The sequence below is a fragment of the Marmota monax genome, unplaced genomic scaffold (assembly GCF_021218885.2).
Source record: "Marmota monax isolate L192 unplaced genomic scaffold, Marmota_monax_Labrador192_F-V1.1 WCK01_AAM20220418_F8-fsc00231, whole genome shotgun sequence".
Lineage (NCBI taxonomy): Eukaryota > Metazoa > Chordata > Mammalia > Rodentia > Sciuridae > Marmota > Marmota monax.
In genome coordinates, this window is record NW_026693458.1 from 1,731,529 (window position 1) to 1,759,284 (window position 27,756).

The following is a 27,756-nucleotide window of genomic DNA, read 5'->3' on the forward strand; positions in this document are numbered from 1 at the left end:
AAAGATGCATTTTTGGTGATTTTTCAATTTTTATTTTCAGAAAATAACACCATGTCCTATCTTTACTTGTATAATACTCCGATTTACATAATAATTTTTTTCTTATTTAGCAAAGTGTTTTATTCAAAAACTTCTCAGCACCACCTAATTATCAGAAAGAATGGATGTCACCTTTTTCTGCCCAATTAACCCCCAATTCAGAAGCAAAAGTTAAACCCTTTGCCTAGAGCTCCCCCTAATGATGACTCTTGAGATTATGATAAGGTTTTGGTTGTTCTTTCGCCCAACTCCTCCCTAAGCCTTTACTTAAATGGACTCAAGCAGAGCTGTCTGTGCACAATAGCTCAGAACAACAGGAAGGAATCAGGTCAGACCCAATCGACCTCCCATTGCTGGGCCACTGGAGGAACATGAAATTACCTTGAAAAAATTGTACTCAGTTGTCGCGACCCCTTGCCCGCAAGGAAGACGCAACTCGGGAATCTTCTTTCAACAGTTTATTCAGGCCCTTGATATTTCTTCTTCTCTCTCTCTCGGATGCCCCTCCCAGCCTTAATAAAGCATCCCAAGCCCCAATGCAAAGCTGCCGCGTGGAGCTTTCTCACAGGGTGATGTACAGGGTGGTGAAAAATCATGTGCCAACTCTCCCAGATAAGGAGTTGTTTGTCACAGACCACAGCGGAGCCAGCGTCATCTTGTAATGGCGACCATAATCTGCAGAAACGGCAGAAGCGGCTCACCACACTCAGTGACTTCCAGCTACATAGGACAGCAGTTTGTTAGGCAACTCTGATTTCAGGTAACCCTCCACTACTCTAGGAACACGTGGCAATGAAACATTGCATTCACTGAGCAGAGGAAGGCACGTCAACAATGTAAAAGTCACTTTCTTTTGAGAGAGAGAGAGAGAATTTTTTAATGTTTATTTTTCAGTTATTGGTAGACACAACATCTTTATTCTATTTGTATGTGGTGCTAAGGATAGAACCCAGCGCCCCACACATGCCAGGCAAGCGCGCTACCGCTTGAGCCACATCCCCAGCCCCTGGAAAAGTCACTTTCTGAAAGGTAAGTGGCAAATCAGGAGACCTGAGGGAGAACTGATCACAATGGAACATCAGATGCATCAGAGAGGCCCTTTCAGTGAGGACAAGAGGATGCTGCCCTAGGAACGGCGAGAAGACTGGTGTTCTTGCCAGTGGAGGCTTAATGGAGTGAAGGAGGGGGAAGTCAGACTACTGTAGACTGGGGACGCATGGAGGTAGGAAGTAGAAAGGGTCGGTCTTTTTTTTTTTTAGGTTTTAAAATTTGCTCTTTTTAGTTATACATGACAGTAGAATGCATTTTGACATATCAAACATACACAGAGCATAACTTCCCATTTTTTGTGGTTGTACATGATACGGAGTTATATTGGTTATGTATTTATATATGAATATAGGAACGTTATATCCAATTCATTCTATTGTTTTTCCTATTCCCATCTCCTCTCCCTTCCCTTCATTTCTCTTTGTTTAATCCAATGAACTTCTATTCTTCCTTCACGCCTCCTTATTGTATATTAGCACCTGCAAATTAGAGATAACATTTGGCCTTTGGTTTTTTGGACTGGCTTATTTTACTCAGCATGATAGTGTTCAGTTCCATCCATTTACTGGCAAATGCCATAATTTCATTCTTATTTTTTAAAAAAATATTTATTTTTTTAGTTGTAGTTGGACACAATACCTTTATTCCATTCATTTATTTTTATGTAGTGCTGAGGATCAAACCCAGAGCCCCATGCATGCTAGGCAAGTGCTCTGCCACTGAGCCACAATCCCAGCCCCTAATTTCATTCTACTTTATGGCTGAGTAATATTTCATTGTGTTTATACACCACATTTAGAAGGTGTCAATCTTGACAGCTCTTGCAACACAGTTTGGGAACAAAATGAAGGACTGGGGAATATACATAACTATTTGGAACATGATAGACAAGAGCTCTAAGAGTTACCTACTCTCTATATCTATATTCATGTAAAGAGAGATAACTCATTTTTGCATATAACGAAAACACCCAACTGAGAGGCAAATTATGTAAGAAAGGGAAAGAAGACTCACATGTGGATCACTTGCCATGTGTCAGGAGTTGTATGGACACATTTCATTCTATCTTCAGAAATCAGAGTCATTCATGTCTTATTTCTCCTTTAGAAATGAGGAAAGCAAGGTTCCAAGAACTCAGTGTGCAGTTTGGTATTAACCATAACTATCAAAAGAGCCTGCAGACTCAGTGACAAACACCAAGGTCAGCTTTTTCCACGAGGGTTTTGCCTAAACTGTGAAGGTCACCTTTTTTTGTGAGCAAATATTATACAAGATGTGTAGTACAAAAATCTCATAAATACGAAGAAAAATAACCTCAGCAGAAGATGGTAAAATACTATTAATAGAATAAAAATGAGGCATAACAGAGCCATGTTCTAGGATCTTAGAAATTAGATTGGCCTCGGAATAAAATTCACAAATGGATGAGATGCAAATTTGTCATAAAGTGCAAGAGTCACTGCGAGGCCAGAGACATTAAGCACAGGACACAGGGATCTGTTTTGCAAACAAAGCCTGAGATACTCAAGTGGGAAAGTGTTTCAAGGGAAAATATCACATTACCCACCCCAACACATCCTGGGGCAGAGGATGCCCTGGCTCAGCAAGTGCCCTATCTAGTACTGTGGTAGGTGGAGGGGAAGGAAGCAGTGTCTAGCCATTAAGTATGGAATTTCTCTAAAACTCAATTCTTTGGAAATTGTAGGTACCATCAATCCTGAGGAGCTTGATGAATTTATTTTTAATTGAAAACAAATATAAGGTAGAAGAATCTATCAGAGATATCACACTTAATTTTTGTTTTGTGAAACTTTTGTTTGAATTGATCAAAGGTGTATAGATGTGTAATGCATGGTGATTTAAAATATATTTCTTTCCATGTGCTGAGTTGGTAAAAAGTCTGAAAAACACAGTTAGTTTTATCCCTTCTACTTGGATACGTGTTCATGAAGTCACCTCACCACACATATCTGCCTACTAGAGAGGAAGATGCTGGTCACAGTGAGTCTCATTTCTGTGTGTGTGTGTGTGTGTGTGTGTGTGTGTGTGTGTGTTTGAAGCTCTCTGTGCATCTTGTGCTGCAACTGCACACTGCTCGGTGGCCCCAGCCTTGACTAAAGCTTCCAGCACAAACACATCTGCACATGCTATTCAAACAGAATTTGGGCAGTGATGTCACCAGGATGAGATGTTGACAGTGAGGTGAATGAGAGTGGAGTGTCGGCTGCTGTTGAGGGCTACAGCGGAGTCGGGATGAGCATGGCATTTTGGAGTGGTTGAGAGGTGACTCCAGCAAGCCATTGAGATGATGATGATGGTTATGTTAAGCTGTGTATTCAATTGTATATTAGACCCCTGCTGTCCGCCTCAGCCTGCTACTTTGGAGTTCTCCCGGGGATTCCTGGGGAGTTCTCGTTGGTTGGGGAAGTGCCGGAGGAGGGATTTCTGGTTGGTGTGTGGTGTGTCCCACGAGAAGGCCTCGTGGGTGGTGTTCACAGGAGTGCGGAGAATAAAGGAGTTCCTGTTTTGAACCTACAAGGCTGTGTGGCGGCTCGGTTATTTTGTGCCTAGCCAGACTGCGGCAGGCTGCCTGAGAGCACAGGGGGAAACCAGAGCCAACTATGTCCAACAAAAGGTGCTGGCTTCCATTCTTACCAGTTCTTTCCAGAACTCTTCCATTTCCTTTACCCCATCTCTCTCTGTCCCTTTCATCTTGGAAAACAAACAAGCAAACAAAAAACCCTTCTGCTCTCCTGACTTGTCCATTCACATGGAGTTAGGATGGGGCCACTGGGGATCCAGGAACTAGAGGCTGGGATCAGAAACCCCAGAGGGTTTTATTGCTCCATTACTGTCTCTTCTTCACTTCTGGGTTCTTGGATTCTCTCCCATCTGCTTCACTCCCACACTCAGTTCTTCTCCTGACTTCTCTTCTTTTTAGGCTGGTGGATGAAGAGCTGATTAATTAAAGGCAAACAGAGCAGAGGTATTACAATTAGTGTAGAAGGAATGGCAATAAAGCAGAATATAGAATTTCCTTGTCTACATTGACAAGTTTGGAGTAGGCACTTTACTAGAAAAGTGTGTCCTCAAGTCTAAGGTGCTTTGACTTTTACTTTGTATATACAAATTGTGTAGGCATTAACTATCCTGTGAGTGACAAAATGTTCTCTCCTGTACCAAACTCTTGTTCTGGCTCCTCCAAGCCCTCTTCTGGACTAGGACTCAATCTTAGTTGTCTTAGTTGATTTTCTGTTGCTGTAATTGAATCCCTAGACTAATTTATAAAGAACAAAGGTTTATTTAGTTTACGGTTCTGGAGGCTGGGAAGTCAAAATAGGCCAGATCCTTGGTTTCTTCTCCTGAGCATGCTCTTAGACTCTTTACATAGCCAGACTGAGGATTTTCCAGAATTTCCACATTTCTCTAGACTGCCTCCATTTTGGTTACACATTCTATCTTTAAGTCATCTCCTTGCTCTCTCATTTCGCTGTAAGCAATTAACAGTAGCCATACCACAGCCTGGTAGCTTTGCTGCATAGAAATGTCTTCCCTCAGATATACTAGTTCATCAAGATAAAAACATTCTGAGTCAGGCATGGTCATCTCAGTGGCTCAGGAGGCTGAGGCAGGAGGATTGCAAGTTTGAGGCCAGTCTCAGCAGATTAGTGAGTCCCTTAGTAACTCAGTGAGACCCTGACTCTAAATAAAATATAAATAGGGCCAGGATATGTCTCAGTGGTTAAAGGCCCCTTGGTTCAATCCCTGGTACCGAAAAAAAAAAAAAAGTCCATTTACTTCTGGACAAACTGAGCTTGATTTCATTGCAGTCTTATTCTAAGCATAATAGTATATTAATGATAAAAAAATCTGTTGCCAATTTACCTAGTGTCTGGCTCTGTTTATCTTTCAAGGTAGATTCTTACTCACATATTTAGAGAGTAGGGAATTACTGCTGGCCAGCTTTGAGAATATGGATTTCTCCTGTTGTGGAAAGATTCATGCTAAGTGTGTTGAAACCATGGTGCTAAGCGTTCCATTGGATCCACAAAATGTCAATGTTCCCAAGGAAGAGGCAGGGTCAGTCAATCAATCACTTCCAAGAACAGTATAGAGGAACAGTATCTAGCCTGGAACATGGTTGAAATAAATTCTCTTCTCTGAAGCCACTGAGATAAGGTTGTTAATATTTACCAGAGCCCAAGAAAGTCAAATTAGATGGGTCTTATTTTCCACAGTTTTCCATACCACATGGGAGGGAGCATGGAAATGTACTAAGTGGAACAGAAGTGGGTGTTCAGAGGGATGAGTCACAGGAAGGTGTATGGCAGATTCCTAGAAATGAGGAAGGAATGCAGAGATAGATGGAGTGAGAGAGAGGTCATTCACTGTACAAAAATCAATTGTATTTCTGTACAGAAGAGGTAAACAATCAAAAAACGAGATTAAAGAAACAATCCTAGTTACAACAGAATCAAAAGCAAAATACTTAGGAATAATTTTACCGAAAGAAGTGAAAAAATGAATACTAAAAACTGTAACCCACGGACGGCTAGTTTGGGGAAAACCTGTGTGTCATCCCTGAGTCCCCTCTCCTTGGCAATGAGGATATCATCTTCATTGAAGGAAGAAGGGAACTTCATTCTTTCCCCTCTGAGCATTACAAGTGGGCTGGGGTGTATACTCTTCCAAACATATATTACTGTCTCCATTTTTTGGGTAGAAAACTGAGGCCTACTAAGAGGAGTGACTATTCATATAGGCATTGGTTCTTCCTACCCAAACCCTGCCAATCATCTTGTATTTAAAGGACTCCCAGGTGGATGATGGGAAAGGCAGCGGAGCACAACAGACACTAGTATGGCAATTTGTAAATCAATGGATGTGTAACTGATGTGAATCTGCAATCTGTGTATGGGGTGAAGGTGGGAGTTCATAACCCGCTAGAATCAAAGTGTGGAATATGATATGTCAAGAAATTTGTAATGTTTTGAACAACCCACAATAAAAAATTAAAAAAAAAAAAAAAAAAAAAAGAGAAAAAAAAAAAAAATAAAAAAAATAAAGGACTCCCAGACACCAACAGATTTTTAAGAGATAAATATGGGATTCAATGTCTAAGAGGGAACCTAAAAATTTCAAAGTCTGAAGCAAGTAGGATCTGCAAAGGTTGTCAAATGAAATAACAATCAGTGTGAGATTCTCCAATGAATAGTGATTTTTTTTTCCTGGTGTATAATAGAGTATTGCAATGGCAATACCTGTGCAACACTGAACTATGGGTATATTCAGGAGTTTGAGGCAAGAGGAAAGTGATAAAGGCAAAAAGGGAGACATTTACCTAAATTACTTGGGTCAAAATTTGCTGGTTTGGGGACCTGATGCAGGAGTTGGTGTCAGCTGTTGGTGTAGGTGTCTCTGCTTGGCAAGTGTGTCAAGAACATCTTGTCTGAGTTGTTGCCATCTTAAACAATGCTAAAGATAAATTTTTGTTACAGAAATCTGTGTAAATGTGCTAGGTGTGCAAAGCACTGAGATGTGTATAGAACAAGAAGAAATCTCTTTTGTGCCTTTAGAAAGATCTTGAGAAAGTACTCATCACAGGCAGGCAGGCATGACTCACCCTCTTCATAACTTCTAAACCCTTATTTGTGTGGGTCTGAGAAGAACGATTTCATTTTTTGTATCATCAGCTTTTATAACATCAAGCTGACTACCCTGAATCTGCAGAAGAGAGCTGCAGGAATTTGAACAGGGCAAAGCACATGTTAAGAAAAGAGAAAACCAGGCTTGAGGAAGAGTCAAGCCTCTCACATCGCTGTCCCACAACTGCCAAGCTTCTCCACTTTCACATCACCCTGATTCCACCTTCAAGCACATATCAACCTGGTGACCCTGGTGACTCCAGCCAGACACTTCCCTGTCTGAAGAGCAGTTGGTGGTATTGGAAGCTTTGAGAAATCTCTGTACAGAACTTCTTGCCTAATTTGTGGCAGAAACCAAAGAAGAAAAGGCAAAATTCTCCAAAAAGAACAAATGACTACAGATTCTGAGCAGATAATTATCAGATACCAGAGTGTAAACTGATTGGCACAAGGATTATGGACTGCACACACTCTATGACCCTGATATTTAACTTCTTCTACCAAAGAATTTCCAATTCAATAATTCATTGAAAACCCATTCATTAGTTCAGAGAGTGAGAACACTTCTTTAATGAGCTCAGACAGAGCTAACATTAATTTCTTATTTGTTAACCATTTAATTTTTTTTCTTAGTTATAGATGGGCACAATACCTTTATTTATTTTTATGTGGTGCTGAGAACTGAACTCAGTGGGTGCCTAACACGTGCAAGGCAAGGGCTCTATCACTGAGCCTCAATCCCAGTCCCCTTGTTAACGAATTTAAAGTAAAATGTAGACATGACTTTTAAAGCTTTCGAATGCACATGTAAAAGTAGACGTCGATTTTATAATCGCAATACGCTTAAACAAAATAAAAAAAGTTAAAGCCAGTTTTTAACATCACGGACTTCTTCGCCTACATTCGAATTTCTCCATTCGTTCCACAAGGAACCAGCTTCTCAAACCAGGATTCTATAAGGAAGCTCCTGAGCCCAGTGCAGGTACATCCGGGTCTCCGAGTACCCGGACTCACAGCAGAGAAAACTAACATTCCCTCCGCGGGTTCCCCAAGGGCAGGCGCAGTGCCTCGTGGGAAATGTAGTCTCCTCACTAACACGGCCCACCTGGTTGTCCGATTCATTCTGAGCATGCGCGGCCACGCCCACTCCCGCCATGTTTCCGCTGAAGTTCTCGGGCAGAATTTCTTCCCACGCTCCAGAGCACGCCCAGACTTGTGTTTTTTGTTTTGGAAAGTTGGTGTGAGTGGGTGGAGATCCCCAGCCTCGAAGTCCCTGAGGAGCAGGAGGGGTGTCTTGTTACTAGGGGGGATCAGAAACGTCCGCGGATCTCAGGGTCCGGGCCGTGACGGTGCCAGACGGGGCTGCGGAAGGGACGACTGGGTTGTGCTTTCAGGACTTACCTCCTCGCAAGACCCGTCGCCGCCAGAAGGCAGGGGATGTGCCTCCAGAAGGCCGGAGGTTCTGAGGGAGGCGGTGGAGCAGAGGTTCTGGATCCGGAGGTATGCTACCGTCAAGTCACACGCCACGCAGACCTTCGGATCCCGTACTAACCCGGGTGGCCCCCCACGTGTGCGAGAAGCTTCCTAACCGTACTAGGAAAGTGACCCCCAAGTTCCCAGAGAAATTTATCAGTGTAACGCGAGCGCGCTCGGAGGCTTGCCCTGCGGTAAAAGTGAGGTTTCTGGTCCTTCTGATACCGCCAGTGACAGTCCTGCTCCCCCCGCGTGTTGGAAGTTTTAACATTAGAGAAGCACCGAGGCAAGCATATACAGCAGGGTTTATTTAAAAGGGGGCAACAGAATTCTGGGAGGGAGAAGGGGCCATGGCTGGTATCCTGGAATCCCCAGAAACGAGGTGTTATGCCCTTTTTATATGTCCTAGGCTTCCTTTATTCTGCCCTCTTCCCCTTATCTCTCCTTCCTGACAAGTGACTAGGCCCAGGAATGCTGGTAGGGGGCGGTGTCAAGGTGGAAAACCGGTGGGCTGAAGGGGTAGGGCAGAATGGAGCGGCAAGGACACATTAATTAACCTTATAGCTCCCTGTAGGGAGGGGCAATTCTTGGGACAGGTTATCTTAGCAACAGATTGGGCTGGGACAGGTTCTTGATAAGGGTGGAGGAAGGGCTCTGAAGGAATTAACATTTCTGTCCCTCAGTGGGCAGTCTCCAACTTCCCAGACTTACTCAAATTGGACTCCTTGATCCCACCTGACTCAATTTATATATCTTTCCTGCCTGCCTGCCTAATTCCAGCTTCACTGCTTGCCTACCACCTCTAGTTACAGAAGTTTATAGAAATTTATAGAAGACCTAGTTTCCAGGGACAATGAATTAGTCTACCAGGAAGATAAGTGAGACTGGCCAGCGAAAAATGAAAGATGGAGACCAGGTAGAGATACACATGAAAGTTTATTTGTTAGAGAGCTGACACATAAAGCACATCTCTCCTTAGAGGTAGAGGCAAAACAGGCTTGGGATCCCGGACTTTTATAGGGCAGGCTCAGGGATTAGAAATGGTGTCCTAATGCAGGCTGTTAAGGGTGGGGTTGGTATGGGGGAGTAGTGAGCCTATCTCAGAAAGGCCCTCGGGTGGGAAAGTGAAATTTTTTTCTTAAAATGATGACTGTAAAATGATGGCTGTCACTTAAGATGGCCGTGCAGATGCTAAGCAAGGACCTTACAATGATGGTCTCATTTTCCTTGGAACCAAGCACTTCTTAATGCACCTTGAGGAAGTGGCTCCATGAATAGGAATTCCAATTGAGAAACTACACCCATGGCCAGAATCCTCCCACTAGTGCTTCTGCGCAAAGGCAGAAGAGCCAGAAAGGTGACTTTGCATAGCCTAAGCAATTATTGGCCCTACTGTGTAGAATGCCCAGGACTTGGTTGATTGTACCTCATCCAGTAGCTATCAAGGACTTGGTGGGATTGAAAGTTTGAATCATCTTTCAGAGCGGAAAGGTAAGCTGGGCTAAGGGAGGATAGGCAAGGGCCTAGGAAATGGTACTTACTGGAAAATGATTAAAGATGTGGCCTGGGCTGGAGGCATACCTGAAAGCATCTGTCTACAGTGCTTTGTACACACTGCAATTCCTTCAGTGTTTTTTCCTCATTGTTTGCTATATATTGAGTTATCTCAAACTTAGTCTATCACTGTAAAGAAAAGGAGACACAGAGAGAGATGCAGAGGCAGAAAATGGCTGCTGGTCCAAGTGGCCACGTTTATTTATATCAATAGGTTACATTAGGTCATTAGTGCAATAACTACATTATTTTTAGTATATCACTAAGGTTGCTTGTTTTGCAATTATATTCTATAGTTCCAATATGCAATGTTAGAGCTTTATGTAGCTCTCAAGAAAGTCTGTTTGAAGTTACTGTTAGGCAGGCAGATCCAGGAGCTTGGTGAAACATTGTTATCTAGCAAGCAAGTTCCTTTATTCCCAGGGACTATGTGCTTGAGATCAAAGTCGAGGCTGATAAGACTGTAGTACAGAGCCTCCTTATGGAGGACAGTACCACAGCAGCTAGGGATTGCACAAGTATTAGTTATCTTACTAGTTCCTGGGAGAAACTGCAGAATATTCCAACTGTGGAAAACAAAACATCTGTTTTCCTCTGGGAGTTTGTTCAGGAGAGGAAATTCGCTGTCTTGTACATTTCCACAGCCAGAACCAGATTTGGCATGTAGGGATATGCTGATGCCACTTCTATTCTGATAGTTCTTCCTGATAATTCAGGGATGGTTTTCCGAATGGGGATGGTATTTCTTCTTTATAAGAAAGATAAAAAAAAGTTAAATTCAGTTGCCTGGGGTCACATGATTTCAAATGTTAGCCAGATTGACTTTTTCTCTTACATTACCCATTTTGCCACAATTAAGTCAAAATAAGTGTTTATTTATTTTGAGGTTATTTTTGTGACACTGAATTCAATATAGAACAAACATTGCTTTATAATACTGTGGCTTAAGCATTCTTATCCTTTTCTTTATCTCCAACATTTTCTGCAGATTATGTGACTTCAAAGGGATAATAACACAAATGTCTCCTACTTAATGTTGATAATCTGTTTTTAGAAATCATACATTTTTCCACATACATTGTTTAAAATGTTAAAGTTAGACCTATGACACTTCAAACCAGTTTCTTAAAATGTAAATAAAATATATTGTACACTAAAAGTAACAGACTTTAAGGTAAACAGACTATGACATAAAAAAAGTTTGCTGATGTGTAAACAGTTTTATGATTCATATGATATCTGTTTGAGCCAGCAACCTCAGCTAAGTTCATTGAACTTACATTCGTTCTGATTTTTAAAACTTCTACATATTTTTTTTTTTTAATTTTAATATTTATTTTTCAGTTCTCGGTGGACACAACATCTTTGTTTGTATGTGGTGCTGAGGATCGAACCCGGGCTGCACGCATGCCAGGAGAGCGCGCTACCGCTTGAGCCACATCCCCGGCCCTCTACATATGGTTTTGAAAAATTTTTTGATTATATTTGACATGTAATCTCTCCCAGGTAGTTTTGTTAAAAGCATTGAACTATGGTGACTTTGATATGTCAGTTGGCATTCACTGTGTGAGGAACCAATCCAAAACTTATTGGCTTAAGGGGAAAAAATTATTAGTTTAAAGTTCTGTTGATCTGCCTTTTTTTTTTTTTTTTTGGTATCAGGGATTGAACCCAGGAACATTTAAACCACTGAGCAACATTCCCATCCCTTCTTTAGTTTTAATTTTTAGACAGGGTCTCACCAAGTTGTATAGGGCTTTGGTAAGTTACTGTGACTGGCCTCAAACTTGAAATCCTCCTGACTCAGCCTCCTGAGTTGCTGGGATTACAGACATGTGTCACCACGCCTGGTACTGATCTGCATTTTGAGGTGTGCTCATGTGGGCAGTTTCTATGCTTATGTTTCTTGGTTCACAAATGAAACTTTAGTCTAATTTTTGCTGAGGTTGGTGCAGGATGGCTTCATTGCCATTTCTGGTGGTTTGTACTGGCCATTGGCTCTTTTTTAGGTTTCTAACAGTATAACCACAGGCTTTTTAATGTTAATTCTGTAAGAGGGCAAATGCTGGTGGGCAAGTACTTTTCAAACTGATATTTGTATTGCATTTCTAATACCCATTGGCCAAAGCAAGTGAAATGGTAAAGCCCACTTTGTTGTCAGAACATACTGTACAAGGGCTTGGGTACAGTTCTGTCACTGGGAAGCATTACTGGAGCAGTGTACCACAAGACATACACGTTGTGCACATTTTTACCTATATGATTGTGGGTGAAATGTTGGGTTGTTCCATGATGTTTAGGTATATATAAGTAAAATGTGTTATAGTGGAAACAGTTATATGGAGTCTTGTGTGGAATCCCCACATTAATAGGGAAATAGTTACTACAGCCCAATTGTATTTCTATAGCATTAATTTGATTTAAATTAAGTTATATTTTTAGACAATATTAATATAAAATTAGTAGGTAATGCATGTTTTAATTAACCCCCAAATAAGTTCTAAGTCTAATCTCTACCTTAATGTAGATGCATCTTCAATAGGGTCTTAGTTGCCCCTTACTGAGTAGACTATTCTCCCACATAGAGGCTTTTTAATTTATTTATTTTTTTTGTCTTTTTCAGCAAATATGTAGAGTGTTTTGAGCAGAATAATAATGTACTGAGCTCCACCAGTTCTTTCCTTAGTCTACTCTACTTGCCTGCTGTTCCAGCCATGCTTCCAGAGTTCTCTTTCTGTGTCCAAAAGCAACGAAAACTGAATAAATCTTTAGTAAGTTGTTTATTTACTTTTCACTTTGTTGTCATTGTATTTGGTGAGCTTTGTGAGACCCACAAATTAAAATGGAAAAAGAGAAATAAGTGAAACTCAGCTTCAGGAAACTGGACATAAAGTTGGCATGTAGATTATAGGTAGGTTATAAGACCTCAGAGTCACCTAAGTTTAATGCATCTGTCTCTGATCTTTCTGACACCATGGCAAAAAGACGGTCACATTTGTTACATGATTGGAATGGAACATAAGAGGAGGGCATGCTAAATCCTCTTGGGGCATGAAAACTTGCTGCCACCAAAGTCTGAAACACTGTCTTTATTGGTTATATAGATGATGTAGTAGAAAACTTTTCACTGACAATTTGGAAATAAACACTTTTTGTGTTCAGCATTAGATAGATTTACCTAATTGCTAAAGTAATGTGGTTCCAGACAGCTTTTGCACAACCATCCTGGATTCGGGGATTAAACCTGGAATGTGTGGAGGACTGAGTCAACCACAGGCCCTTAAATAACTCTCCATAATTTTTCCTCAGTTCATGTGTACAGGTTATACATCAGATCATTCAGTTACATTTTTTCACAAACATTCCCACTGCTCATTGGACTTGAACCCATGGAATGTAGTTGTAGTTTATTTCTTTTCTTTTTTTTTTCTTGGAGACACTAGTCTGAGCAATTGTTCCTGTTGGGCATCTGCTCCAGTTCTTTGATTAGGTAGTTGACACATACCTTTGTTTTATTTATTTATTTTTATGTTGAGGATTGCGCAAGTGCTAGGCGAGTGCTCTAGTTCTTCTAAAGCTCACCAGTAACCTAAATTATAGTCATATCTAGTACTATTCTCTGGTCTTTACCTTACTTGAATCTTTGGCTGTTTGCAGATGATCTTCTGGAAATTCTTCTGTATTAGTTTCTGTCATGGCCTCAGTGATGGTTCTTCTCTTTTACCTGAATTTCTTTTCTTCATGCATGTGTCTCATCCTGTTCACTGTTTGTCCCTCTCTGCAGTTCTCCTTGATGATTCAGCTCTTTGTGGTTGGGTGCTCCAACCTGTTTTTAGCTTGGTCTTTTGACTATAGATTTAACTTCCTGTACTTATTTTTTCATAGCCGTCCAAAAGGCAACTCCAAACCAACAAATCCAAATTTAAAGTCTCATCCTCCTCTATTTCTTTCATATGGCATTACTGCCATTTAGTCAGTGACCCAAATTACTGAAAAGGGATTTTTTTTCCCTGAGCTTTTTCCTTTCTTAGGTCTCATCTCATCTAATCTCATCTTACGTAAAGTGAGTATCCCATGATACTCTTGTTTGATTGTTCTTTTCATTTATTTTTGAGTCTGCACATGGTGGCAGCATAGAGGGAAGAACTTCTGGGACTCACAGTCCCCTGAAGGGTGTGTTTGCTAGGTGATGAGGTTCAGTCGCAAGTAGACTCTGATTCTGGCTAGCTCATGTGACATCCTTAGCAGTACACAGAGAGAAAGCATTCAGGAATTAGTTGGAATGTTTGAACAAGTCAATAAGAATATTTGTGAAGAATGAAACCAAGAAGCACTGACATTTTTAATGTCTTTTACTTGTATGTTTGTCGTTCAAAAATACATGTCATGTTTTTAAACTCTTTGAAAGATTATAACTAATTCTTCTATTTCAGGTAACCATTTAAAAATGAGAAGGGTAAGATAGATATGTACATGTTTATGGACTAGAATTTTAAGTTGATTAAGAACAAAAAATGACCACCTTTTCAGTGCTGGCTGAAAGCCCAACAAATCAGATCCTGGTTGCCTGCCATCTGCCCTTTCACATACTTGCCACCTATAGAGAGTAGTATGAACATGGTGGACACTTCTCTGCAGCTGGGTAGTGGGATGCAGGAGGCACCCTGTAGGCACTAGTCTGAGCAGTTGTTCATGTTGGGCACCTGCTCCAGTTCTTTGATTAGGTTATGCTGGTCCCTGGGAATGTTGGATTGCTTCTATATCCTGTCTATGTGAGCAATGCAGTATGTGCAGATATCTCTTTGAGGTCTTGCAGTCAATTTTGGATATATATACATAGAAATTGGACTGTTGGACCATAGTGAAAATCTATTTTTAACTTTTTGAGAAGCCACTATCCTATTTTTCATAGCTGTTGCAACATTTTGCATTCCTACCATCAGTTTATAAGGATTCTAATTTAGCCAATACTTGATATTTTCTGTTGGGTGTAAAGTGATAACTCATTGTGTCTTTCATTTGCATTCCTCTAATGATGAATGATATTTCATATGCTTGTTGGCCATTAGTGTGTCATCATTGGAGAAATGGCTGTGAAAGTCCTTTATCTGTGCTTTAAATAAGTTATTTCATTTTTTTTTTAAATTGTGGGATGGAAGCAGTTCTTTAGGTATTTTGCGTATTAACTTGTTATGAGATATATGATTTGAACTATTTTCTTTCATTCTGTAGTTGTCTTTTTACTCCAATTATGATAATGCACAAGAATTTTTTTTTGATCTACATTCATTTGTGTATTTTTACTTTTGCTACCTGTGCTTTTTAACATTATATCTATGAAGTCATTGCCAAATCCAATTTTATAAAGCCTTTCTACTACATTTTCACCTAAGAGTTTTATAGTTTTAGTGTTAAATATAGGTTTTTGGACCATTTTGAGTTAATTTTTGTATGTGGTGTAAGGTAAGGTTCCAGCTTGTCTTTTGTATGTGGATATTCAGTTTTCCCAACACTGGTTGCTGGACTTTTCTGCACTGAGTGGGCTTGGCACCTTGTGGAAGATCATTGGAAAATATATTTTCTAGACTACATCATATATTTTGGTTTAAAAATATTGTCACCTCAGTGTATTGAGATAGCCAACTAGATTCAGAAGTTAATAATAAAATAAACATATACTGGGAAACTTGCAAATACCTATTTGCTGTCAATTTTTAATTATGTAATTTTAAAAATTCAGGTATGACTGATGTACGAAATTGTCTATATTTAAAGTGTACATTTTGATGAGTTTATGAATAAGCATTATTCACTTATGGCAACTTCCCCAAAATAATACATTAAGGGGCTGGGGATGTGGCTCAAGCGGTAGCGCACTCGCCTGGAATGCGCGCGGCTCTGGGTTCGATCCTCAGCACCACATACAAATAAAGATGTTGTGTCTGCCGAAAACTAAAAAATAAATATTAAAAAATTCTCTCTCTCTCTCTTTAAAAATAAAAAAATTAAAAAATGATACATTAATGTATCATCTCCAAAAGTTTCTCCTGTATCCCCTCTTTTTATATATAAAACACCTTTTTAAATGTAATAATGTTTATTACATTTTATATATAGTAAACCTATAGGTAGATTTTATATGTAGTATCCCAGAAGGTAACCTTCTTAGCAGATATTTAAGTAAAGGTAACCTTCTTAGCAGATATTTAAGTATATAACACAATATTCTGAATTGCATATACTGTTTTGTAGATTTAAGACTGATTCATATTTTATGACTGAAACTTAGTACACTTTGACCAACACCTTCCCAATTCCTTTGACCCTAAGCACATGGTAACTACCATTCTACTTTATTCTTCTGTAAGCTTGAGTATTTTAAATTCTTGATATATATAGTATCCTAGTCTATTCATGTTGCTGTAACAAAAACCTGAGACTTGGTGCTTAATAAAGAACAGAAATTGCACAGTTTTAGAGGCTGGAAAGTCCAAGATCAAAGTGCTGGCATCTGGTATCTGGTTAGGGTCTGCTGCCTCCCCACATAGTGAAGGACATGGAAAGCAGAAGGGAGTGATTGAAGCCCTTTCTATCAAAGGGCCCTAATCCATTCCAGAGGAAGGAACTCTCATCTGATCACCCCACAGAGGCCCCACCTTCTAATACTGTCCACATGGTGATGTGAAATTTGGGGAACACATACATTTGGGTCATTGCTAGTGGCATCATGCATTACTTTTTTGTGTCTAGACCTATTTTACTTAGCATAATGTTCCCCAGGTACATTTGTGTTGTCACGAGTGGAGGGATTTCCTGTTTAAGGCTGAATGATACTCTGTTGCCTGTATGGGCCAGATTTTCTTTATCCATTCATTATTATTAAGTGCTTTTATATTATAAGTAGGAAGGTATTTTTAATATTTGTTTTATTATTAAGTAAAAATTATCAAACTCAAACTTTTAGGTGGCTGGATTTTCTTTCTTTCTTTTTAAAATACTTTTTAGCTGCCAATGGATTTTTTTTTTTTTTTTAACTTTATTTATATGTGGTGCTGAGGATTGAACCCAGGGCCTCACACATGCCAGGCAAGTGCTGTACCATTGAGACACAACCCCACTCCTGGATTTCTTTTTTAAAAGAGAAAACCTCTTTTATTTTGTTAGAGCAGTTGAATTTCACAGTAGAATTTGAGGAAGGTGCATAGATTTCTTCCATAGTTATATCCTTACACATGCACAGCATCCCCCTTTGTCAACATTCCTCAACAGAGTGGGAAATCAGTTACAATTGATGACCCTGTATTGATACTTAAATAGTTGTCCAAAGGCCATGGTTTACGTCATGGTTCATTCTTGGTGTTGTGCACTCTTTGGGTTTGGAAAAATGTTAATGGTATTTTTATAGCATTATAGTGCCATAGAGGGTATTTTCACTGCATTAAAAATCTATTGTGCTCCCTCTGTTCATCCCTCCTCATCCCCAGCCCTGGAAACTACTGATCTTTTTACCTTCTCCACAACTTTACCTTTTCCAGAATGTTACACAGCTGGAAATATAAAGTAAAAAGCCCTTTCAGACTGTTTTTTAAAATTTCATAATGTGCCTTTTGAGATTTCTGTATGCCTTTCAGGACTTTGTAGCTCATTTCTTTCTAGTGCTGAGTAATATTTCATTGACCACATATGCCACAGTTTTATTTATTCACCTCTTGAAGGATAGCTTAATTACTTCCAGATTTTGACTTTGAATAAAACTACTATAAACATTTGTTTACAGGTTTTTATTCTGGGAGTGATTTTCTCCTCTTTTGTGTAAATACCAATGAGCACGATTGCTGGATCATATGGTAAGAGCGTGTTTAGTGTCATAGTAAATCACCAAAATGTCTCCCTTGGTGACTGTCCTGTTTTGCATTCCCACAAGCAGTGCATGAGTTTCTCTTGTTCCATGTCTTCATTAGCATTTGGTATCAGTGTTCCATATTTTGTTCTTTCTACTAGGTATGTAGTGATATCTCATTGTTATTTTAATTTGCATTTCCCTGATGTCTTATGATATAGAGCATCTCTTCCTGTGTTTATTGATTGACTGTGTCTTCTCTGTTTGGGTATCTGTTAAGCTCTTTGTTTTCTTATGATAGCTATAGAGTTTTGAGTTCTTTTAATGTTTTGCATAACAGCCCTTTTATCAGATTTGTCTTCTGCAAATATTTTCTTCCAGTCTATGACTTATTTTCTCATTCTTTTGACAATGTCTTTTGCAGTAAAGAAGAAATTTTAATGAAGTCCAATTTATCTATCATTTCTTCCCTGAATTTTGATTTTGGCTTTGTATGTACAAAGTCATTACTTTCCCCTCGGTCATCTAGGTTGTTTTTATATGTTCTAGAGTTTTATAATTTTTCATCTTACATTTTAGTTTGTGATCCATTTTGATTTAATTTTTATGATGGGAATGTCTAGATTCACTTTTCTTGTGTATAGATTCCTAGTTGTCCCAACTCCATATATTTTAAAGAATAACTTTGATTCATTCCTTTGTCAAAGACCAGTTGATTATAATTATATGGAACTAATTCTAGGCTCTCTGTTCTGTTCCATTAAATTGAATCTTTTGGTCAAAGTTTGTAAAAACTGACATTGATAATATTGAGATTTTCTATTCATGGACATAGAGTATTCACTTAGTTGTGCTTTGATTTTGTTCAGAAAGATTTTGTATGTATAGAGATAATGTGTTATTTTGTTAGATTCATATGGATTTCATTTTGGGGTGACAATATAAGTAGTACTGTGTTTTCATTTAAAAATTCCACTTATTCATTGCTGATATATAGGAAATTGAAAAATGTTTATACATTAACCTTATAGGCTGTAATCTTGTTATAATCACTTATTCCGGTTTTTTTTCTTTAACAGTTTTTTTCTACATAGACGACAGTTGTATTATCTGTAGTCAGTTTTATTTATTCTTTGTCTGCATACCCTTTATTTCGTTTTCTTGTATTACTGTATTAGCTAGTACTTCTATAGTTATGAAAGATGTGATAAGAGGGTACATCCTTGCCTTCTTTAGTCTTGCAGGAAAGGTTTGAATTTCTCACCTGTTAGATGTAGGTTTTTGTGGGTATTTGTTTTCAAGTTGAGGAGAGTTTTTATCACAAATGGATGACAAGTTTTTTCAAGTGATTTTTCTGCATCTGTTGTGTAATCATGTGATTTTTTTTCTTCTTCAGACTATTGATGTGATGAGTTATATCAGTTGATATTCAAATGCTGAGCCAGCCTTGTGTGCCTGGGATAAATTCCACTTGTTTTGATGTATAATTCTTTTTGTAGATTGTTGGATTCAATTTGCTGATATTCTACTGAGAATTTCTTTGTTTTATTTTGGATCTGTGTTCATGAGAGGTAATGGTCTGTAGTTTTCTGTATTTGGGTAGTGCTGGTTTCATAAAATGAACCATAATATTCTATCTGCTCCTTTCCTCTGAAATAGATTGTAGGGAATTGATATAATTTCTTCCTTAATATTTTATTGAATTCACCGGTGAATGTATACACAACAGGTACTATATTTAAAGATTAATAATTATTCTGTTCTTTAATAAATATATATTTATTATTGTGTATTACTTGTGTGAGTTTTAGTAAATTATATCTTTGGAGGAATTGGTTTGGCCTATTCTGAAAATAATATTAGGGACTTTCACAGTTGAAAAGGAGGAGCACATTCCAGGTGGTGAGGGGCAAACACAGGTATAGAATAGTCACTAAAGTAACCCATATCTTTGCAGAGATTTAAGATGGTAATGAGGCACAGCTACAGTTCACTTCAGCATGCGATGACAATCAGAAACCAGGGCCTTGCCACCTGTGTGGGTGCACATCTTCGTTTTTTGTGTGAGATAGCCTGATACTCTCAGTATTATTTCTCCCTTCTTGTTTGGGTTGAAGTCCCTTTATTCCCTGTTAATCTCTTAAGATTATTCACTGTCATGGCTACAGGTACCATTGAAATCTTGGTACTTCAAATGTTAATGTTCAGCTGATGTCTCTCTCCTATACTCCAGATTCATATCCAGTTGCCTGGTGGACATCCCACATAAGAAATTTCAGTTATTTCATCTGCGATATCTATAAGTCTAGGTTATTTCTGCCCCCCTCACATTCTTCCATTTTTCACATTTCACTTTGGAGCAGCAGTATCTAACTAACTGCCATCATACATGTAGCCTGGAAGTAATAGTTCTCTTTGACCCTCTGTTCAGCAAGTTAATACCACATTCTGTTTCTGCTTATACTTTTCATTGTTTCATTTTCTCATTATGTATATTTACTGCTCTCTGTTCTAATATAGGTGGTAAGCTGTCACCCTTTTTCTTCCTTTATCACTCTTTCTTAAGCTCTTTGCCACTCTCCTTCCAGGGTTGACTATTAAATGCATATCTGTTCATGAAACTTACTTTTTCCTATTTACATTGTGTGGTTAGGGAAGTGGCAGTCCACCCTGTCGTGCCCACAAGCAATCCTTTAGCATATAGGAAGGACATTTTGGGACATGTATATGTTTTTAATGTATAAGCAATTAAAAGATGGTAGGTACATACAGTCTTTTTGTTGTTGGAATTGGATCATAAGTTCAGACCAACTCAATAATAAGTTCCTTCAGTATTGCATGAATCTCTTATCATGGCCCAAGATCATTCACCTTGGCAGGGCACTGTGTTTAATTTCATTAATGTGTTGTGCATTGTTTGTGGTACTCAAATTCATGAAAACACAGTTCACATGGAAAAGCTGAACATCTTTAGTGTTTCAGTGACACCAACCTCATAATACAAAATAGAACGGTGTTTTCTCCTTTTTTGTTTTCCCAGTCTATATTGCACTTCTGTTTGTATTAATTCATTTTGCACATCATTCCAGGTCTGCATATATTCTTTGTCTTCATATCAGATCATAAGACTTTTAGAGGAACAGAGTTTTATTCATGCTTATCTCCCTCACAACAAGTATGGGTCTAGATATTTAAAATAAATTTTATAGTAGTATTTTTGATAATAAATTTTTACTGTGGATACTTTCACTATGATCTTTCCTTCATCCATCATATATAGTATAAGCATTCTCTGTTGTGTGGAAGATACATGTAAGACATACACACCTATATAGAAGGGAGACAGACACAATCTGTGGAGGACTGATGACTTGAGGAGAAATGTGCTGTTGCAGGGGTTGGTGTCATTTGAGGATGTGTCTGTGGACTTCACCTGGGAGGAGTGGCAGAACCTGGATGATGCTCAGAGGACCCTGTATAGGGATGTGATGTTGGAGACCTATTACAGCCTGGTGTCACTGGGTGAGCAAAACTCCCCTTTAACTTCCGGGAGCGATGTCCTTCCCTGCGCCCATTTGGCAAATATAAGAACCATTTATAAGGTTTAATGCTATTTAGGTATGGGATTCTAATTCATGTAGAATGTGCCTTTGTTTTTTTGGTATTGGGGGTTGGATCCGGGGATGCTACCTCTGAGTGCTTGTTATTTTTTTGAGATAGAATCTCACTAACTTGCCTCGGTTGGCTTCCATCTTGTGATCCTCCTGCTTACCTTCTGAGCTGCTGGGATTACAGATTGGTACTCTCACACCTGGTAGTGTGTCATGCCTTATTAATGAAAGGCCTTTTTTGTGGGGAGCCATCGTGAACTACTTGAGGGGTCTTTACTTGGTACCGAGCCATGGAGACTTAGGTTTTATTCCTTGGAACTATCCCGGCTCTCCCATGTGAATCAGAACACCCAAGGCATGAAATCTCTGTCTTTGCTCTACTGAGTAGACAGCTCTTGTAACTTTCGTTTTGGGCATAACCTTTGGAAACTGGACAGCCCACCTCCTACCTTATTTGGCAAAGAATAGTCTATGGAAAACCTTTGATGTTCCCCCCAAATAAACAAAGCAAGCAAAGGCTCCATTGCTCTCTTTTTAGTGTGGAAGCTCAATCCCTAAGATCGACTATCCCGCCCCTGCTTTTTAAAAATTACTTTCTGTGTCCTGTGTTTTTTTCACTTCCTTCTCTTTCTTAGCTTTTGTTTCGCAGCCATCCCACTCTACCAAGAGGAACCTTTACTTCCATTGCCTATGCGGGATGTGGGCAAGACCTTTCATTGAATAGTTCCTGAAGCCAAGCTCTTTTTTTTGGGGAAGGAGCTGATGTGGCAGTTTGGCAAAATCTTACATTATTTCTCATTAACAGGGCACTGCATTATAAAACCTGAGGTGATCTTTAAGTTGGAGCAAGGAGCAGAGCCATGGATGGTAGAGGAACACCCAAACCAGACCCTCTCAGGTCAGTCAGTGCATATTGAGCACAGGGGAGATTGGGAACAGTAAAATTCATCAGATGTTGGGAGTGTTGAGCTTATTCTACCTCTTTTTTGCTGCGTCCCTGTAAGGGTTCTGTATTTGGGATTGGGTTGTCTCATGACTTTATGGCTGTGGTGTGCTTGGTGGCTGGGAGTTTCTGTACAAAAGAACAGGATGCTTAGTTGCTGGGAAAGTTTCTGTGCAAAGGTATGGAATCCCTAACTGCTGGGAAAGTTTTTGTGCAAAGACACAAGATGCCTAGCTGCTGTAGCAATGCCCTGCATGAGGAGGCTCTGTGCTAGAGTCTTATCAGCCTTGACCTTGATCTCAGGCACACACCTCCTGGGAGTGTGTTTCACTGCTGTGCTTGTACCTGTCCACTCAGCAGTAGCTTTAAACAATGGACTTTCTTGAGATCTACACAAAGCTTCTAACATTGCACATTGCAACTATAGTTTGTAACTAAGTAATAACCTACATAATGTTGCTAACTCTGTAACCTGCTTAATGACACAATGAACAATAATGTACTACTGATGCCAGTGACCTAATGTAACCTACTGACATAAATAAAGCTGGCAGCTTGGACAAAGGGCCATTCTGCCCCTATACTTCGTTTCTGTCCTCTTTTGGATTCTTTTTTTTTTTTTTTTTTTTTAATTTTAAGATGTCAGTGGACCTTTATTTAATTTATTTTATGTGGTGCTGAGAATTGAACCCAGTGCCTCACACATGCTAGGCAAGTTCTCTTCCACTGAGCTACAACCCCAGCCCTTCTTTTGATTTCTTTACAGCTTTCGATTTCTTTATAGGTCCCAGACCTGAGGAGAGCTGGATCAAAGATTTTTTATTATATAGTCTACAGGGAGGGCTCTTATACGTAAATCCTTGCCTTTTATTTTGCTGAGTATTTTAAACATTTACCTCTGATCTATTCTCTGCCTTCCTTTTCTTAAATCTTTTTCTTTGTTTCTCACTTTTTCACATTTTCAGTTGCTGTCTTCCACCATTCCAGTGAAGTTGGTTTTTCCCCCAGGCATTTTAAAAATATACATCCATTTATTCTTAAGCAGATTTTGAGCAGTGGGAATTTTATAATGTACTTATAACAAACGTGATCAATATATTGTCTCTCTTTTATGAAGTTTACATTCTAATGAGAGAGAAATAAGAAAAATGTGAATTAATTGGATGGGAAATACATAGAATATTTAACCAGAGTGAGAAAAGAAAATGGAATGTGATAATTCAGAAAGGATGGTCAGAGAAGGCAGTTTTAGGGAATTATTATGTATTTACTTTGGTATGGCTTCAGTTCAAGTTAACTTTTTCGCCACTACTCACATATAATACCTTGGTGAATATAAAATCTATATTTGAGGGTGGACCATCCCTATTGGAGGTGCAAATTTGGACATTAGCATCTTTAAACAAAAATTTAAAGTCATTCTTGTACAGGAGGTCATCAGAGAGTTGATAAGATAGAAAAGAAGTCTAGGAGTGAGCCTATCATCCAGAAATAAAGAATCATGAATCTGAGAAGGACCCAGAATAGGAGCATAGCAAAAGGTGGGTCTGGACTTCAGAATAGAAACAGGAGATGTTGGGTCTCTAGGCCAAGTAAACGAAGGTTTCATTTTGGAGGGCTCAAATTTCTGAGAGTTGAGTTTGAAGTCCCTATTTTCCCTTGTCTTTATGAACATCCTTCTAAAGCAAAGAAGATGAGAAATGTATGTGAAGCTCCATTTTCTAAGAAAATAGGAAGCAGCTGAAACTTTAGTACATAAAATAAAAGCTTTCAGAAGCAGTGAATTGTGCGACAGGGGTACTTGCATTAGGAATCGGAGGGACAAGTCAGGTTGTGGATCTCAGAAGAAACCAGAAAGGCAGTTTCTGGTGGGCACAGTATGGGTTAGGGAGCAAGTTGCTTTAGACCAGCATGTTATGGAAGCCCAGGGTTATAGGTTAAAGTATCTCATATCTGTTATGGCCTGAGAAGCAAAGTAAGCCAGGTTTAATTAGGAATTTGGAGAAAGCTGTCATCATCTAGCACAGGGAAAAGAGTCAAATTTACTACCCCAGATAGTATATTTTTTATTACATTAAATCAGAAGAAAAATCATGTAGTCATGGACTGCCTAACATTTTGGGCTATTATGGACCATGTATCCATCTAAATAATCTTGGTTCCAAAAGATTATGTTAGAGCTCAAAAATTTCTATTATTTAATGACATGGTAAGCATTATAATGTCATAGACCAGTGCATAACCCACATGTTTGTGGTGAAGCTGGTATTATAAAACTTAGTCCTCTAAGTTGTGTATAGGACATAATTCTTGATAATTTTTAGTCACTTACTACAATGAAATACCTAAGGCAGCTAACTGATAATAGGTAAAGTTCAATTGGGCCTAATGGTTCTGGAGATTCTGGTCCAAAATAGTGAGACCCCATCACTTTTGGCCATTGGAAAGGGTGGAAATATTGGGAGCATGATGGCAAATTATTTACATTATGAGTCAGGAAACAAGGGTGGGAGAGGATGGGCCATGTTCTTACAATCTACTTTGAGGACACACCTACAGTGACCTTAGGACCTGCCTCTGGGTCAGGCTTCCTGAAGGTCCACAGCAACTTCCAGTAGTGCCAACTTGGAGACAAAGTCATTAACACATGGGCCTGTGGAAGATGTTTAACATTCAAACTGTAGCAGTAATTGTAATAAATTACTATGGTATCGTTTTATATATTTACTATACTATAGTTTTTATTATTTTAAGGCATACTCTTCTACTTATAAAAATGTTTGTTTTTAGACAGTATGCTGTGTTACCCTGGGAGCAGCCTCAGCTTATGTTTACTGTGTCTCCACACAGGTCCTGTATCATTCAGATTTCTGTAAGCACACTCTGTGATGTTTACACAATAACAAAATTGTGTAATGACATTTTTCCTCAAGTGTTCTTGACATTAAGTGATGCATGACTATACTCACATAGTCACTATTCATTATTGATTAATTACAAATGGTAGGCTGCTAAGGTAGGAAGAAAGAACTTTACTTTTACATGAGCATTCCATAAGAAATGCTTATATTTATGGATTTGTTTTTGTTTTTCATTTTAGATGTCCAGAAAGTGGATGACCAAATAGACAGGAGCCAAGAAAGTCAAGACAGACGTTTGTGGCAAGTTGTAATCACCAACAGCAATTCATCAACTAAGGAGAGAGTTGAAGTAGAAAAACAATTTAAATTGAGCTCAAGACTGATTTTAAATAATGGGAACTATTTAGAAACAAGGCCTGAGGGGTTTAATGTACATCAAAACAGGCTTCTCTCTAGGGAGCCTGATACAAGTAATGTAATCGGGAAGTCTCTCAGATGTCCTCAGCATCTTGGTCAGAATCAGCAGGAGGAATTTGAAAGTTGTGGACAAGTTAAAGCCTTGAACACACAGGTGAATGTATTGAAACATGAGAGGGTTCCTATGAGAAATACCTGTGGAGAGAAGGACTGTGGGAAAGGCTGTGATGGTTCATTTTTTATTGATGGAGAGACAACTCAGGTGAGGAAGAAAACTTTCTACAAAAAACCTAAAAGGCAGCAAGTACACATAGGAGAGAGACCCTCTGAATGTATTAAAGATAAGGAAACCTTCACTAGCTGTTCAGACCCTATAATACATCAAAGGGCATGTAGAGGGAAAAACCTTTATGCATGTAATCACTGTGAGAAATCTTTCAACCGTAAGTCCAACCTTGTCATCCATCAACGAATTCACACAGGGGAAAGGCCCTATCAATGTCATGAATGTGGGAGAACCTTTTCCCGGAACTGTCACCTGAGGGAGCATCATAAAACTCACACAGGAGATAAACCCTACAAATGTAATGAGTGTGGGAAGACTTTCAATCACAAGGTAGGCCTCACTGTACACCAGAGAACTCACACAGGTGAAAAACCCTATGAGTGTAAAGAATGTGGGAAAACCTTTTGCCAGAAGCCACACCTCTGCAAGCATCAGAGAATTCACACTGGAGAGAGACCCTATGAATGTAAAGAATGTAGGAAATCTTTCAGGGTCAAGTCAAAACTCACTGAACACCAGAGAAATCACACAGGTGAAAATCTCTATAAATGTGAAGAGTGTAGAAAAACTTTCAACAATAGATCAGCCTTCATTGTCCATCAGAGAACTCACACAGGAGAAAGACCTTATGAATGTAATGTATGTGGGAAAACCTTTAGCCAGAAGGGAAATCTTGGTGAACATCAGAGAATTCACACAGGGGAGAAGCCCTATGAGTGTAAAGAATGTGGAAAAGTGTTTTCCCACAGGTCCAACTATAGCAAGCACCAGTTAAGTCATGTAAAGGAAACACCCCAAGAACATATGAGTGTGGGAAAATCTCTTGCCAGGTCACAGCACCCTTAATTTTGTATGGTAGAGACTGGCCAAGTGTTCTCCAAAATCCATTTTCTTTCCTTCTGGAAACAGTCTGCATTTCTCAGTGCCCCATTATTGTTGGGGTACCATGTAAATAGCTCTGCAGGTAAATAGGGACACAAGCGTTGAATCTTATTTCCAAGCATGGTGCAATATAAAAGCTGTGCCGTCAGTCCTTCCAGATGTCTCATGCTCTGTGGATCTCATGTGAAGATGGCCACTAAGATGTTCTTCAAAACTTTAAATGGGAGAAGGTAACTATGATTTAAGACAAAAAGAAATGACTCACAAGATCAGAGATTATCCCACTTCTGTCCTAGAACCCTTGATTTATACTTTATGTGAGTGAAAAATAAATACTCTTTTGGGCTATCTCATGTGTGATCTGTTTGCATTACAATAGAAACATCTCATTGTAGCTAAAAATAAATATCTTTAATACATCAGCCCTTCAAAAGCTTCCAATATTTTTGTAGAGAAGAGAATTTATAATTATGGGAATTGTAACTGTGTTCAGAACGCTTGACCTGCCAATCATAGAGACTAATGCTTCTATGTAAGAGTTTTGGTTCTTTTTTTATGGTTTTATTTATTTTTAATTTACACATATAATTCTACTTCAACATTCAGATTTATATGCATATATTGATACACACACACAAATTTTAAAGGTAACCCTCTCCATAAGCCTAGTCCATAACTCAGAATTCAACCTAATACTACCCATATCCATGAGCCTTTTATACAGAAATTATAATCATTACATTGAATATTCATGTATTTTTAATACATACATTCCTGTATGTTTATATACATTCATACATATACATATGTCCTATCGGTAAACAAAATACTACACATATATTTTAATACATATTCATTTATATATTTATAACATACATCTAAGTCAAATTGTAAGCATCCATCTCAATAAATCCAGATACATATAAATATTTTAATGTATATCCATATTGAATTTATACATATGGATAAAAATGTTTAAACCTTAGCTCTAACCTTAACCCTTTTTCACTACATGGTCTGTCACTACAACTATGGCTCAACAGAAACCTCTACACATATAGACCAGATCACTTTACATGAATGTACCTATATAGTTGGGGATATAAATTTTTAAATTCACATAAAAATCCAGATATATATATATATATATATATA

General features: G+C 38.7%; 1 protein-coding gene across 4 annotated transcripts; it reads left to right on the forward strand.

Annotated features, from left to right (window-relative positions):
- Positions 1–7,848: 7,848 nt before the first annotated feature.
- LOC124101635 (zinc finger protein 717) lies at positions 7,849–26,949 on the forward strand. Of its 4 annotated transcripts, none has more exons than XM_046457721.2 (6): positions 8,097–8,234; positions 11,106–11,267; positions 12,385–12,532; positions 20,997–21,123; positions 22,018–22,110; positions 25,256–26,949. In XM_046457721.2, the coding sequence occupies exons 3-6, from the start codon at positions 12,476–12,478 to the stop codon at positions 26,563–26,565; spliced, it is 1,587 nt and encodes a 528-aa protein (XP_046313677.1). In that variant the 5' UTR covers positions 8,097–8,234; positions 11,106–11,267; positions 12,385–12,475; the 3' UTR covers positions 26,566–26,949. The 4 variants fall into 4 exon arrangements, with proteins under 4 accessions (XP_058439440.1, XP_046313677.1, XP_046313678.1 ...); XM_046457722.2 differs by having other exon boundaries at positions 11,106–11,221; XM_058583457.1 differs by lacking the exon at positions 11,106–11,267 and having other exon boundaries at positions 7,849–8,234.
- Positions 26,950–27,756: the final 807 nt, after the last annotated feature.